At 42.2% G+C, this 15,482-nt stretch overlaps 1 protein-coding gene and 1 pseudogene across 2 annotated transcripts; one reads left to right on the top strand and one right to left on the bottom strand.

The window, feature by feature from the left end:
- Nucleotides 1-6,473: 6,473 nt before the first annotated feature.
- Nucleotides 6,474-7,366, bottom strand: LOC118643219 (annotated as a pseudogene).
- A 1,569-nt stretch (nt 7,367-8,935) lies between these two features.
- Nucleotides 8,936-13,742, top strand: RPP38 (ribonuclease P/MRP subunit p38). Of its 2 annotated transcripts, none has more exons than XM_036281202.1 (3): nt 8,936-9,003; nt 10,673-10,776; nt 12,856-13,742. In XM_036281202.1, the coding sequence occupies exon 3, from the start codon at nt 12,866-12,868 to the stop codon at nt 13,706-13,708; it is 843 nt and encodes a 280-aa protein (XP_036137095.1). In that variant the 5' UTR covers nt 8,936-9,003; nt 10,673-10,776; nt 12,856-12,865; the 3' UTR covers nt 13,709-13,742. The 2 variants fall into 2 exon arrangements, with proteins under 2 accessions (XP_036137095.1, XP_036137096.1); XM_036281203.1 differs by lacking the exon at nt 8,936-9,003 and adding an exon at nt 10,350-10,397.
- Nucleotides 13,743-15,482: the final 1,740 nt, after the last annotated feature.

Below are 15,482 nucleotides of genomic sequence, written 5' to 3'. Positions count from 1 at the left end.
AAGCTTGAAGGCAAATGTCAACATTCTGAGGATGGCAAAGGGAAATATAGAAAGCCCTTGGGATTCCGACAAATTGCTAGGTAGCCAAATGAGCCCATTCTGGAAAATCTCCAGACTTCCGTGACAGATAATAACCCCTATTGAATAACCACTTTCAGGAGGACACTTTGAAAGCATCATCATCCCTACAACTGGATGGAAAAACATGCACCTTGAGACTATGTCTAACACAGATGGTACATGTGGGGATGAAGAAGCACATTCTATGTAACAGTGTTCCCCACTTTCCTTTTACGCAAATAGAATCTTTACTGTGCTCCAGTCCAAGACTTCTCGTCAAGTGAGGGACTTCATGTCTGGGACCACAGACAAGTACTGTTTGTATGGTAAAATATGCATAATGTCAATCTTATTATTTTAACCATTATTAAGACAATTCAGTGGAATTAAGTACATTCACAATACTGTGTTATCACCATAACTATCTATTTCCAAAACGTTTTTGTCTTCCCCCAAAGAAACTCTACATCCACTAAATAATAGCTTCCCATCCTCTCCTCCCCTCAGCCCTGGTGACCTCGATTCTCCTTCTTGTCTCTATAAATATGCCTATTCTAGGTACCTCATATAAGTTTAATCATACAATATTTGTCCTTTTATGACTGACTTTTTTCACTTACCATGTTGTACAAAGTTCATCCATATTGTAGCACGTGTTAGTACTTCATTCTTTTATTTTATTTTATTTTTTATGGCTGAATAATGTTCCACTGTGTGTATATATCACATTTTGTTCATCCATTCATCTATTGACAGATGCTTGGGTTGTTTCCACCTTTAATTGTGGATAATGCTGCTACGAGCATTGGCATATAAGTGTCTGTTGAGTACCCCCCACCCATTCAATTCTCTTGGATATACAGGGGTGGGCAAAGTAGGTTTACAGTTGTGAGTCCACAAAACACAGTTTATTCTTGTATTATTTCTTAATTATTGTATTATTTTCCATATGAACAACTGTAAACCTACTTTTGCCCCACCCCGTATACTTAGGAGTGGAATTGTTGGGTCATATTGTTAAGTCTGTGTTTAACTTTTTGAGGAACTAACAGTTTTCCACAGCAGCTGCACCATTTTATATTCCCACCAGCAATGTAGGAGGGTTCTGATTTCTCAATACCCTCAGCAACACTTATTTTCTATCTTTTTTTTTTAAACCCTCACCCGAGGATATTTTTCCATTGATTTTTTTTTTTTTTTTAGATAGAGTGGGGTCAGGGGGGGGGAGAGAGAGATGTGAGAGAGACACATCCATTAGTTGCCTCCTGCACAACCCCGACCAGGACTGGGGATCAAACCTGCAATTCAGGCATGTGCCTTTGACAAAGAACCAAACCCGTGGCCCTTTGGTCTGAGGGCCAATGCTTTAACTGCTGAGCTGAACCGGCCAGGGCTATTTTTTTCTTTCTTTTTAAAAAAATAATAGCCATCTGCCCTGGCCAGTTTGGCTCAGCGGTTAGAACGTCCACCCTCGGACCAGAGAGACCTGGGTTTGGTTCCCGCTAAGGGCACGTACCTCAGTTGCAGTTTGTCCTCGGCCCTGGTTGGGGTCATGTGGGTGGCAACCACTTGATGTGTCTCTCTCACATCAATGTTTCTCTCTCTCTCTTTCTCCCTCTCTCTCTCCTGCTCTATCTGAAGATAAATGCAAAAAAAAAAAAAAAAATGTCCTCAGGTGAGGATAAAGAAGGGTGTGAAGTGGTACCTCATTATGGCTTTGATTTCCATTTCCGTACTGAGGAGGTTACATATCTTTTCATGTGCTTATTGGCCATTTGTATATCTTCTTTGGAGAAATGTCCAAGTCCTTTGCCGTTTGTTGAATTGAGTTTTTACTGCTGAGTTGTAGGAGTTATTTTCATATTTTGAGTATTAATCCCTTATCACATTATGGTTTGCAAATATTTTCCCCCATTCTGTGGGCTGTCTTTCACTCTTGAGTGTCAATACACAAAAGTTTTGTTTTTTTAATCCTCACCTGAGGACATTTTTCCATTTTTGTTCAGATAGAGTGGGAGGGAGGGAGGGAGAGAAGGAGGGAGGGAGGGAGGGAGAGAGAGAGAGAGAGAAACATTGACGTGAGAGAAACACATCGAGTGGCTGCCTCCCGTATAACCTCAACCAGGGCCGGGGACAAACTGCAACCGAGGTACATGCCCTTAATGGGTACTGAACCTGGGTCTCTCTGGACCGTGGGCTGATGCTTTAACCGCTGAGCCAAACCGGCCAGGGCCACAGAAGGTTTTAATTTTGATGAAGATCCAGTTTACATTTTTTCTTTTTTATCTGTGCTTTTAGTGTCATAGGCAAGATATCATTGCCAAATGCAATGTCATGAAGATTTTTCTCCTGTTTTAAGAGTTATAATTTCGGCTCTTATGTTTAGGTCTTTGATCCATTTTGAGTTAATTTTTATATAAGGTATAAGTAAGGATCCAACTTCTTCCTTTTGCATGTGGGTATCCAGTTTTCCCAGCAACATTTATTGAAAAGACAGTCATATCCCCATTATTGCCCCTGTCAAAATTAATTGACTAGGTGTGTGAGAGTTTATTTCTGGGCTATCTATTCTATTGTTCTATATGTCTGTCTTTATGCCAGTATAACACTGTTTTGATTACTATAGCTTTGCAGCAATTTTTTAAATCAGGAAGTTGGGGTCCTAAAATTTGTTCCAGAATGTTTGGCTATTCAGTGGTCCCTCGAGAGCCCCTGCGAATTTTAGGGTGTGTTTCTCTATTCTTGCAATCGTCTGGACAGAGAAACACAAACCACAATGTCTGATTCTCGCTGCCAGAGATTCTGATTTAAGGGTTGTGGAGTAGAACACAGCATCAGGAATGATGCAGCCAAGGTTGAGATCTAATGCCTGATATAATTAGCTGTCCTTCTCAGAACAGCCACTGAATAATAGATGTGCTGGTCCACTATCATCCAGGTCTTACTGACCTTTTCAGCCTCATCTCACTGCTTCCTCCGCAGTTCCCTTTGTCCAGGTTTATAGATAGGGGCTGCTCTGCTGTCTGGAATGCCCTCCGCCCACCTTCCTTTTTTTTTTTATCCTCACCGGAGGACATTTTTCCATTTTTTTACTCAGATAAGAGTGGGAGGGAGAGAGAGAGAGAGAGACAGAGAAACATCGATGTGAAAGGGACACATCGAGTGGCCGCCACCCACACGACCCGGGGACAAACTGCAGCCAAGGTACATGCCCTTAGCGGGAACCGAACCGGGTCTCTGTGGACCGCAGGCTGACACTCTAACCGCTGAGCCAAACCGGCCAGGGCCCGCCCACCTTCTTAATTGGTCAATTCCTCTTTCATGACTCAGCCTAGACGGCACCTCCTCCACAAACCTTTAGGACAGGAAATATCTTCAGTTTGGTCTATAAGGCTGTAGACATCTTTGCTCTCCTCTCCTTCCATTCTCACCGTCCTTCAAAGGGCTGCTGCTGCACTGGCCCCGTGCTGTTTCCACAGGCCTGCCACTCCTGCTGAGGGCCTTCGCCTCAGAACGCTCTTCCCTGGATGTCTGCGTGGCTCAGTGCTTCACTTCCTAGACTACCCCTGTTCCGGGAGGCCTTTTAGCACCCCTACCCAAGCACTCCCCTCCTCCCTTCCCTGCTTTGTTTCTGTCCATATCACTTTGCATCATCTGACGTGTCTGTATTTTACTTTTTTATTTTTTTATTGTCTGTCTCCTCCTTTAGAACTTTCTTTGGTTCACTGTTTTATCCTCAAAACTTAGAATTCAACAAATACTGTTATCTGTTGAATAAAGAAAGGGGAGGAGAGAGGAAGCGAAAGAAGGAGGGTGGAGGGAAGGAAAGAAAAAGAAAAATTTCACCCTGGCCAGTTTGGCTCAGCGGTTGAGTGTTGGCCTGTGGACCAGAGAGTCCTGGGTTAGGTTCCTGCTAGGGATGCATACCACAAAAAAAAAAGAAAAAAGAAATAGAACAATTTCTTCATTCTTACATATCTAGCATCTAGCACATTGCCTGAGATATAAAAGATAGTCAATAAATATTGTTGAACAAAGTATGCACACATTTCTATCTTAAAAGTGCTTCTCACCCTTGCTGGGTGGCTCAGTGGGTTGGAGCATCTCCCATACACCAAAAGGTTGTGGACTAGATTCCAGGTCAGGGTGAGATCCCATACACCAAAAGGTTGTGGGTTAGATTCCGGGTCAGGGTGAGATTCGGGTGCGATCCCCTGTCGGGGCATGTACAGGAAGTAACTGATTGATGTTTCTCTCACATCAATGTTTTTCTCCCTCTTTTCTCTCTAAAAATCAATAAAGCATATTCCTTGGTGAGGATTTTTTTAAAAAAGTGCTTCTCAATGACATTCTCATATCACTTTGGAAAGAATTCTGTGATAATTTAATTTGTATTAAATAATTCTAAAATTATAAGATCTGTACATATATGTCATATTATAAACAGTTACATGCAGCAAACTTGATATCATATAGACATTTTCTTTCCAAAATTGGTACTGGCTCTTTAGGATTCATGGGAAATCAAAAGTCTAGCATCACATCCCATCAGGCTTCTTCCCTTAAAAAAAAAACAAAAAAACAAAAAAAAAACACCTCTAAAAATAGTTTATTAAAAAAAAAATCTCAGACTAGCTTTGTTACCATATAATTTAAGATCTTTAAAATTCTTATTTTTATTTTTAAATTTTAATTTATTGATTGATTTTAGAGAGGAAGGGGGAGGGAGAGAAACATCAATGTGCTGTTCTATTTATTTATGCATTAATTGGTTGCTATCTTGTATGTGCCCTGATTGGGGATCGAACCTGCAAGCTTGGCATATTGGCATGACATTCTAACCAACTGAGCTACCCAGCCAGGACTGAAATTCTTTTTTTTTTTTTTTTAACAGGACTGTTCTCCAAAGGCCACAGACCACCTTACACTTCTCCACCTAGCCATGCACACAAGGCCTGACTGCAGACTGACCTGAGTCTCTGGGGAATTCCTGGTGATTCCTCCCAGAACAAGGCCCCCCTCCCTAGTGGGAAACTCCCACAAAGGTGAACTTTCTTCTCAATTTCCCTAGTTTCATTTGAGACCAGGGCTTTTCATCTTGCCTTCCCTTCTCTTCCCCCCAACCCCTCAACATGTAGGGTACAGCTGCAGTCTTCTGTGTTAGTCTCTGAAACTGTTGGGCTGAGGTTTAAAGTTGGTTTGTCAATGCAGTGTGACCCACCACTCATAAACCTATGGCTATTTGACCTTTATGACCAGGGACATCATGTTGATCTTGCTTTTGCTCTCTTATAAGTATAATAAATGGTCTGGATCCAGTTAGGTTTTCTCCTTACTGGTCTTCTCTGTGGACATGTGGTACTGTCACTACACTGTGGGAAATTTTTTTTCTTTTTTGTTTTTGTTTGTGTGATACAAATGAAAGAGAAATGTAGTCATTTTAGCAAAATCTTGTGGAAATTGTATGTCTAGCCTTAAACTAGAACACAAGTGCTAAAATCAAAGTGGCTATAGTTTATCCTAACTGATTTTTTTTTTTTTTTTTTTTTTTAAGGGAGAGAGAGATAGAAACATCAATGAGAAACATCAACCAGCTGCCTCCTGCATGCCCCCTACTGGGGATGATCCCACAACCTGGGCATGTGCCTTGACTGGGAATGGAATCAGGACCTCTCAGTGCATGGGACAATGCTCAATCCACTGAGCCACGCTGGCTAGGCTACAGTTCATTTTTATTAACTTCTTCCCCTCCCCCTACCACAGCTCTTAGATAGCTACCATTTTTTATTCATACTTTTAGCATCAGACAGGTATACAATAAAGAATTATATTAATAGAGCTTAATAATTCCAATTGCCAGTTAAGAATCATATTAAGAAAAATAGACATTTCCAGAAATCGTTATTTAATAGTTTTGTGCCAGTCTTTCTCAAAACAGAAATTTTTTTTTTTTTTTTTTAAATCTGCCTTGCCGAAGCAAGGCCACCAAAAATTTTTGGTTGCCTCCCACACCAAAAAATGGGAGAGAGAACATCAAAACTGAAATTTAAGTATGTTGCCTGCACAGTGAATCAATGTACTAAGGTTTTCATTCAAATGCCATTATTTCTATTTAAAGTTCTAATACAGTTTTGAAGGAACTAAATTCCAACTTCTTAAGAAATGCCTCTTCTTCTTGATCATTTAAACATTTTCTGTAAACCATGTATTCAGGTCTTCCTATCAGTGAGAGTGATGTCAGATTCTTGGTCTACTCCTGAGATTCCAAACACAGGTACCATTTGGACATTTTTTGAACTAAAACAAAGTTCAGCAGCATGCTTCAGTTGAGCTCAGGTCTAGGTGCTGCCAGGCCAGTGAATGGGGGTAGTCACTCCTCCAGAAGGCCTGGTCCTACTTAGCCCCAGAAGATATCATTTTCTTCGTGTATATTCAATCCGGAATTGTCCTTCTGGCTGCTGGACACCCACCAAATGGACAGAACACTGTTTTGGCAAATATATCTAGAAGATTACAATCATTACAAAATAATATACATTTCAATCTCTAACATAGCAAGCCACATTCCAGGACACTGGTACTTCCCATTTCCAAAGGTCACGAAGCTGTCAAGAAAGCATGCTTCTCCAAATTTGCCCCTTTCCAACATTTGAACAATTCTGGCTCAGGAAAATATTTTGGACTTCTATGTAGCCAAAAGGAGACAACATCAACAAGTCACCAGAAGGAACAGTGAAATTCAAAATTTTAACTGGTTTCAGCACTTTTCTAGTAATGGCACCGGGGGCTCTTAAACGAATTGTTTCCAAAATATACCTTTTAATTAGACACTTCAAGTCATCCTCAGACACTTTAATTTTATCTTTACCTGCTGTATCAAACACAGATGATATGCTTTCAGTAATGGCCTTGTAGATGGATACTGGGTTGAGAGAGGACAAATTCAATTGTCCAAATGTAGCAGGGACAGCATTGGACAAAGCCCAAAGTAGAAGAAGCCCATAATTTGGACCACTCCTTTGTTTCCATCTCTAGGATATCTAGCAAAGCCTGCATTGATGTCATGAGATTATCTTTTTCAGATGTGTATGTTCTTACATCTGGAATGCTTTTCTCAAAAAATGCTAGAAGCCACCTTTTGGATTTTGACCAGTTTCTTAGAAAACATTCTGCCATCTGGGACCCATGCTCAAAACCTTCATCATAAGCTTGAAAATGCTGGTGGAATTCCATAATTTTCCTCGTTTGTGGGAAACAAACCTTTTTTAAAGAGCATATTCACACTGACTGGATAAAAGAGATGCATTGGGCCCCTGCAGAGGGAGGGCGAACTGGCCTGGAGCTTTGTGAGAAGAGTTGGGTTTGTTGGGGTTTGTGGTGCTGGGGAGAGATCCAGGAAGGAGGCCATCAGGAGCCCTATGCTGAGTCATTACCCCACACTACAGAAACCCCTTTTCTCAGGCAGTCTTTTTCTTAACTTAATTCTTAATTCAGGTTGTTACTAGATTCATCACGGTTATTATTGTCAGGCACCTTCTATGTGCCAGGGACTGTGCTAAGCATCTTACATAGAGTAGCTCTTCTAATCCTAATAACAGGTACTATTTTTATCAGTTCATGGAGGGTTAATTAGCTTGCTGTATGGTCACAGTTCGTAATGAAGTTAAGATTTCAACCTAGCCAGCCTGGTTCCAGAGCTGTGGAAGGTAATAGCAGGTAATCTTCCCTCAGCAAATGTACACTGAGGTGATGCTGTAACTCAAACTATAAAATCTGAATTATCAATCTGGAACCTTAAGGGGACGAAGGCTAGCATTTCAATTAGACATGTGTGTGTCTGTGTTATAGCTTAAAAGCTAGAGATCTACGACTACTTTAGAAGTGCATGTTTACAGTTCGTCACAGTGAACGAGTGGGATTCATTTTATGAAATAGAGCCTGTTGTTACACTCAAACTCTCTGTAACTTCATTCTTGTTCATCTTTCTGAGATTTTTTAAATCGCGCTGTATTGTCCCTGTGCTGCAATAATTTTCACAAAAAGCAACGCAGCTCTTTGTTTTGTTTATTTTACAGCCAGTTAGGTACAGTAGGTGACGAAAATTGAAAATATAGAAACTAGGCCAAAAAAAGGGGGGCGGTGTACAAAACGAGCAGTGAAGAGATAGAGAAAAAGAGGAAGATGTTTAGAAGAGGAAAAGGAAGAGGGGCTAAGTCAGGCTGGAAAAGAAAAAGAAAGAAGGTGCCTGAGGAGGGTGGAGGCTCACTGGGTCAGATTCAACCTACTGCCTTCTAAGTTCTTGCCAAGTGTAAATCAACAGATTCAAATGCCTGACCTTGAAAATGTTCAGCTGGTTTACAATTCCCGTGACTTCCCAGCGACTCCATTCCTAAGCATTCGTCTCCGTTGGTTGGAGGAGCCACAGCAGACATTTGGAGTTTTCTGGACTACTCTGCGAAACTCAAAGCAGCCTTTACTCTCCCTCTTGCAGGGGGCTCAAAATTGCCTCCATTATTGCCTGTAGGCTTGTTTTTCCTCAAACCACTCCTCGTCCCTCATTTATATTCATTTTCATGGTGCTGGGGATTCCCGCGGGGATTCAACGAAGACAGAGGCACTGGGCCAGGGGCCAGTGTTTTGGTCCTTTATGCAAGCCAAATACAGAAAAGCGGGGAGAGAGACAGGACTAAGGCTGCCAGGCGCTGAAAGGTAGAGAAGTTGGGTCAGAAGCGAGAGGGTATCAAGTGAGAGCAGCAGGTTACCGTGGCAACTTCGAGATCTCGCGAGACAGACACCGCGCCTGCGCACTGCTGCTGCAGGGCCCTCTCGGGAACCGCCCACATCCCCCGCCCCCACCTCCACTCCCTAACTCAAGGATTGACAGATATTTCCTCGCTCCGTACCTTCCCGGCGGCGCGCGGCAGTGAGCCCTCTTTTTCTGTGGTAAGTGAGATAACGCAGAATGACGAAATGTGAAATCTGTGAGCATTTGGGGCGGAGCCAAGCAGGGCGAGGGCTGTGCGCACGCGTGTGGCGGTGCGGCTCACGTGGAGCCGGCGCTGTTGGGATCCTGAGTGGGAGGGCCACGCGCCGGGGTGGCCTCTTGGCTGAGAGACTCGCGAAGCTGGGAGGCCCACGAGCACGCAAGGCCCCCAGGGCTTTCTCTGCACCCCGCCGCTCCGGCCGCGCCTGTCTCTGGGCCTTGGCTCACGCTTCGTGCTCGGCCTGCAGTTGAGCATCTTTGGGGCACGAAAAAGACTAAAATAAAGCCTCACCCCGGCCTTTCAGTGGTCCACGCCTAGGAGTGGAGACGGAAACAACTACCACCGCTATGCCAAACAGCAGTGCTCAGGGCCTGGGCAGAGGGAGGGACTCACTGGGTGGGGCTGCAGCCTCCCAACTGGGCCTGGCCTGCCCGCCGCGGGCTCTAGAAACCGGGAGGCGGCCCAGAGTCCGTTCTCTGCTTCACTCCTAGTCGATCACTACTTCGGTGGGTTTTACCCCTTCACCATTTTAGTTAGCACGTATTTCTGGCCATCCCCTCTACAGCTCCTCTACCGCAGACCGCCCTCATTTCTTACCAGGATTTCTCCGAGAGCCGCTCGGCTTTCGGTCTTGACAAATGACCCTTACACGCCCACATCCACCAAATCTTTCTGCAGTGCTTTCCTAATCCTGCCGCTCCTCTGCTTTAAGGTGGTACGGTCGCTTCCCTTCAAGGACCTTCACCATCTGGTCCTTACCTACCTTTCCTACTATCGCACCACTCGCTCTAGCATCTGCCCCTGTAACGTTGACTTATTTCCTTTAATGCTGTTTCCTGGCCACTGCTTGGTACGCCAGGACACTACTTTGGTAGGCATTTTTCAGATATTTAGGCAAAAAGTTACCTCCTCCAGGAGGCCCTTCCTGACCCCTCAACCAAGTCAGGCTTCTGCTATGTTCCTTTAGTGCCCTGTTGTTCCCTAACCTGAATGGCTTACTGTTATTACCTCTTGATATGTCTTCCTCATAGATTCTAAGCTCTGTGAGGCCAGTGACTGTTTTTCTGTAATAGTTCGTGGCTTTGTACATTGTGGGTAATCCAAAAATACTTGTCCAAGTAAGAAAGGAAGTCGTGAGGCCGAGGGTGTGAGTCGTACAGTGAGCCCCCATTTATCGCGGTTAATCAGTTCGATAAATTAATTTCCCGGGAGTAGGATTCTTTATTTACTATACAGTCGCCCCTCCCACTTCGCGCTTTGCTTTACGGCTCTCACGGTTTTTTCGAGCGAAGCCACCCAAGTCGAAGCACGAAGTGGCAAGGGACTACTGTATTCCAGGCACAGGAGAAAAAAGTGCGTAAAGACATTGAGAGGAGAAGCTGGTGGCCTCATTAAATAGCTTGTGGTTCAGTGGTGGGGTGTAAAATGCATGGTGGGGCACAGGAAGGCTGGTGGGGAGATGGCGAGAGTGTGGAGGGCCTTCTCTGTCATCTTAACAAGTTAGCATTTGATCCTTGAGGCAGTGGAGGCTGCCAAGACACAGCTCCAAAGACCTCAGCAAGGGCTTCCTATTTTTCTCCTCCAAAGCTGTTACTTCTCCTTACCAGTATTTTGTTTTTGCATTATAGGGCATTAAGATTCTGCTTATCTGAATTTCTTGGTTCTCATCTCCCCCACCAGATTCTGAAGACAGGAGTTAATACAAATCTTCCTCTCTCCAGAGCACGTAACTGTAAGTATTTATTCTGTATTGTTTGAATGCTGACATGAACTGACTTGCAGTTTGGCAAGAGCTTTGTTAGATCAATTTTGTCTTGTCTTCCTGACCACCTTCAACCTGATTCCAGCCTCTGCTAGTCACCCTTGGATTTGGATGAGCTGTGTCCCAGTTCCCTGAGCTTGATGGGAACATGTATATAAAGTTGGGGAGGGCTGTGCAGTGGAGCTGGTTTGAAGGCTGCATATACTGAGTCTCTAGCAGTGGACATGAACGAGATATGACCTCACACCCCATGGAGCTCTGGAGACCAGGAGAGACCATTTTTCAGAGCTGTCTAATGTGGAAAAGCCTCTTGTCCTACACCTGTGGTTCCTAATTTCAGTTTTGTATCACATTCACCCAGGCAACTTTTTACAAGTCCAGGTGCCCCAGACCCATTCTCAGGGATTCCAATTGAGTAGATCACGTGTAAGGACCAACTGTCTGTGTTTTAAAGGCCACAGATTATTTTTAAAGTGCAGCCAGCATTGGGAGAGCATAAAATTGAGATTTGGAAACCAGCTGTGACTTTGATCAAGGTACTTGACCCAAGTTTTTCCTCACCCACACATCGGGCAATTAATTATACAGGAATTTTGTGAGACTCAAGTTAATACCTGGAGAAAGTACCCTATACATTCTGACATTCCAGAGATACTTGCTCATCATCAGTAGACAGCATGGTAACTTGGGAGTTTGATTGGAGAGGACTTAATTCCTAATCATGCATGGAGTGTTTCAGGGAGGGCAGGCCTTAGTGGGATAAATGAGGGAGTATCTGGAATGAGAAAATCTGGTTACCTGAAAATAGTGATAGTTCCACACTCAACTTTCTCAGAGCTCCCTTGAGTTTTGCCATGAGGGTCCCTATGGTTGTTACCTGAGCCCCAGGAAGAGCGTGAGGAAGAAAACGGAGGGAAGAGAAAGGAATACGCAGTTGCCTCTGGGAGGTGAAACAGGATATATTTCCTAGACTAGTGTTTTATAACATTTTCGCAGTAAGGCTCCTTCTGGTTATTTCCTTAATGGATTAACATCTTCAAATTTCATTACAAAATTTTCCTAGCTTTCATCAAATTGCCAGCTGGAGGAGCAGTCGGCTTGAATAACTGTAGGAAGGGGGGCTGCCCAGCTGCATATGTATCAAATGTTTTAGGAAGGATATATAAGCAGCTCAGGGTTCAGGGAGGAAGACTCACAAGAGGGCATAAAATGAAAGTATCATTTGAATTTAATCATGTGTATATGGCATGTGTTACTGTTTCAGTTCTTTAAAGAAATCACATCTAATTAATTATAAATGGCAGAGGCTTCCAGGGTCCTCCAAGATTGTAAGCTCCATGCATGCAGACTTATGTGGGTGGATGTGGGGACCCCAGTGCCTAGAACACTGCCTGCACATTGGAGGTGCTCAGTGAATATATGTTGAATGAATGCAAGCCTAACCAGAGAGGAATTTAGAAAATGGTAACAAATCTATAAGGTTAATACCATACAGTCATTAAGAGGATAAATAAGCCCTGGCTGATTTTGCTTAGAGCTTTGGCCCGAGGACCAACCAGTCACGGGTTCGACCTAATCAAGGGCACATACTCAGTTGTGGTTCATCCCCACCCAGGTCAGGTCATGCAGGAGGCAACCAGTTGATGTGTCTCTCACACTGATGTCTCTCTCTCTCTCCCTCCCTCCCACTCTATCTGATGATAAATAGAAAAATATCCTTGGGTGAGGATTAAAAGAAAAAAGGATAAATAATTTTGAACAAGTAGAAACATGGAATATTTTTAATAAACAAAACAAATAGAATTTCACTGTAATTGAAATAATGCAAAACGTTCATATATTGCCTGTTTATGAGTAAAGACAGTCATATGAAAAAAGTGGGGAAAATAAATTATTGAATCTTAAAAGAGAGGTTAAGTGTATGGTCACATAATCGACCCTCTATAATTAGGCCTGTAAAGAATCAGAACAAGTACAACCAGGATGTTCCTAAGACATGCACTGCTAGTTAACACAAAATTTCCTTTGTCATTTTGCTCTTCAATGAAGGATTTTTGGAATGGCTGCAGCTCCTCAGGCACCAGGGAGGGGCTCTGTTCGGAAGACAAGACCTTTAACTGTAAAGACATCACTGAACAACCCATATACAATCTGCTGGAGTGCTCTGGAGAGAGAGGATTTAAACTTCATCTTACAGACACTGGAAGACAGATTTAAATCTATTGGGCTTGAGAAGATTGAGGATAAAAAGAGAAGTAAAAAGCAGCCTTTTTTAAAAAAACATGGCAGAAACAAATGTAGCACAGATGTTGATATGAGTGAGGATCTGAAGGAGAAAAAAACAGAAGATAACCAACAAGTGTCAGGATGGACTTCTGTCCATGTCAGGAAGCAGCTTGCCATTGGCGTTAATGAAGTCACCAGGGCTCTGGAACGGAACGAACTGCTTTTGGTTCTAGTGTGTAAGTCAGCCAAGCCTGCAATCATCACCTCACACCTGATTCAGTTAAGTTTAAGCAGAATGGTTCCTGCTTGTCAGGTTCCCCGTCTCAGTGAGAGAATTGCACCTGTCATTGGCTTAAAATGTATCCTGGCCTTGGGATTCAAAAAGAATACCACCGACTTTGTCAATGAAGTAGAAGCTATAATCCCCAGAGTACCCAATTTAAATGTACCATGGCTACAAGACAGACTGGAAGACTCCAGGGAAAATTCAGAGTCTGAATCTTTGCAAAGCCAAGAGATTTTGGACACTTCCTTTGAAGACCTCTCTAAGCATAAGAGAAAGCTCACTGAAGGCCAGCAGGCTATAGTGCTACAACCTCTTAAAATAAAGAAACTGATTCCAAACCCTAATAAAAAGAGGAAACCACCCAAAAGTAAAAAAACGACTTCAAAGTAATCATGTATAAACTTGTCACTTCAAACAACTGGAAAATGACACGTTAAAATAAAAAACTTGAAACTAATAAACTGAGTTACTTTTACATAGATTTGTGGGAGATGTGTGGTAATGTTTCTTAAAAATGTGTAAGACTTTTTAGATAGCACAAATATGCTTAAAGACACTAAGTGCAGAAAATACTCAGAAGTATGCATATCAAAAGTTTATTGAAACTAATGTCCATGCTTGTGAAAATTCACTTTTTAAAAGGTTTGTACAATGCTTGTTAGCAAGAACATCTGTATCCTACAGCACTTATCATCTTTCTCTCACGCTTGGAAAATGTACGCAGTAAACATGGTTCTAGTTGGTAGAGTAGATGAATCTGGATTGCAGATACGTCATCAATTTCAAAGGAAAGATACTAAATGCTAAGCAATACATTGTCTTCAGAAACAGTACATCAGTTTTTTCTTCCTTCCTTTTGACTTACGTTTGGTAGGTCTAAGCATGGGCACAGGAGAAAGGCTTAATACTTATAGAAAAAGCCAGATATGACTAGTTAAGACTTTACCCCTTTACATGGTTAACATTTCCTTGGAAATTTAACATATATAAAAAGTGTGATGGTTATTAGATGAAATGAAGCAGGAAGAAAATAAAAATACGGAGGAGCTTAGATTCTCAGAAGTGGGTCTGCAATGATGGGCATCCTTCATGTTAGGAAACAGCATAATCAACACTGGTTATGTTAGTGTCTGCTACTTACAGTATGTGTTTGGAAAAGTAACCTTTTCTAATTTAGGGGCAAGAGTGGCTAAAGCTCATTTTCAGCTTAAATTCTGGTTGATGCATGGATTATGCCACCTAAATTTCTTTTCTGGAATTATGCCACTCATTTAAACTTTATTGAATGCCATCCTGGCCAAAGAAAACAAAACAAAAACGGATCCCTTATGAAATAGAGCATTTCCATTACTGACAAAGGATGCTGGACAAATGGAGTTTGTTTTTTTTAAATATATATAACACTATAACTACATTGAAATATAGTTCTAATACCTAGTTAATAAACACAAGCAGTTATACTGATTATTTGTAAATGTTCATTGACAATCTGCTTAAATTATAAAGGCAAATGTGCTAGTTTTTATTAAATGACAAAATAAAATTTTACTGGAATTTTATAAATGAATAAAGAAACAGGGCAGAGAGGACGGTGGAGGGGAAAAAGGAGGGACATCTGTAATACCTTCAACAATAAAGATTTTTTAAAAAGAATGCCACGGTTTCATCACAAGGTAAGCTCATGACAAAATTTCTGACTGGCAATTCTGCAATTTGAAACCTACTTTGTATAACTGCTGTAAAAATGAATGGAATATAATTCCCAACTGAGCTTTGACTCCAAATTGAGCTAAAACCTAATTTATTTGATGCTGGTGTCTCAAAAAGTTTCAGTGAATTGGTTCAGTTTTGCTTCAGGTCTTCATTTTCTGTTAAAGAATGGTAATAGCCTTCACGAAAGTACACAGCACTGTCCTAAGTATGCTCTACTGTAGGGCTCATGTGCGCCCTCTACTGATAGTCTCTGGCACCAAGTTGTGGGTTGGTCTTGCAGATGATGGCAGGCTGCAGAAAAGTGGCTTTTAGCTCCTCAGTGTAAATCAGGATCAACCGATTTTTTTTCTGTAAGGGCCGTTGCGCTTTTTGGTTCATGCAATCTCTATTGAAACAACGCAACTCTGCCTTTTGTAGCATGACGCAGTCATAGGCAGTACATAAATGAGTG

Source organism: Molossus molossus, unplaced genomic scaffold (assembly GCF_014108415.1).
Source record: "Molossus molossus isolate mMolMol1 unplaced genomic scaffold, mMolMol1.p scaffold_m16_p_32, whole genome shotgun sequence".
NCBI lineage: Eukaryota > Metazoa > Chordata > Mammalia > Chiroptera > Molossidae > Molossus > Molossus molossus.
This window is presented reverse-complemented; position numbering and strand designations above follow the sequence as displayed.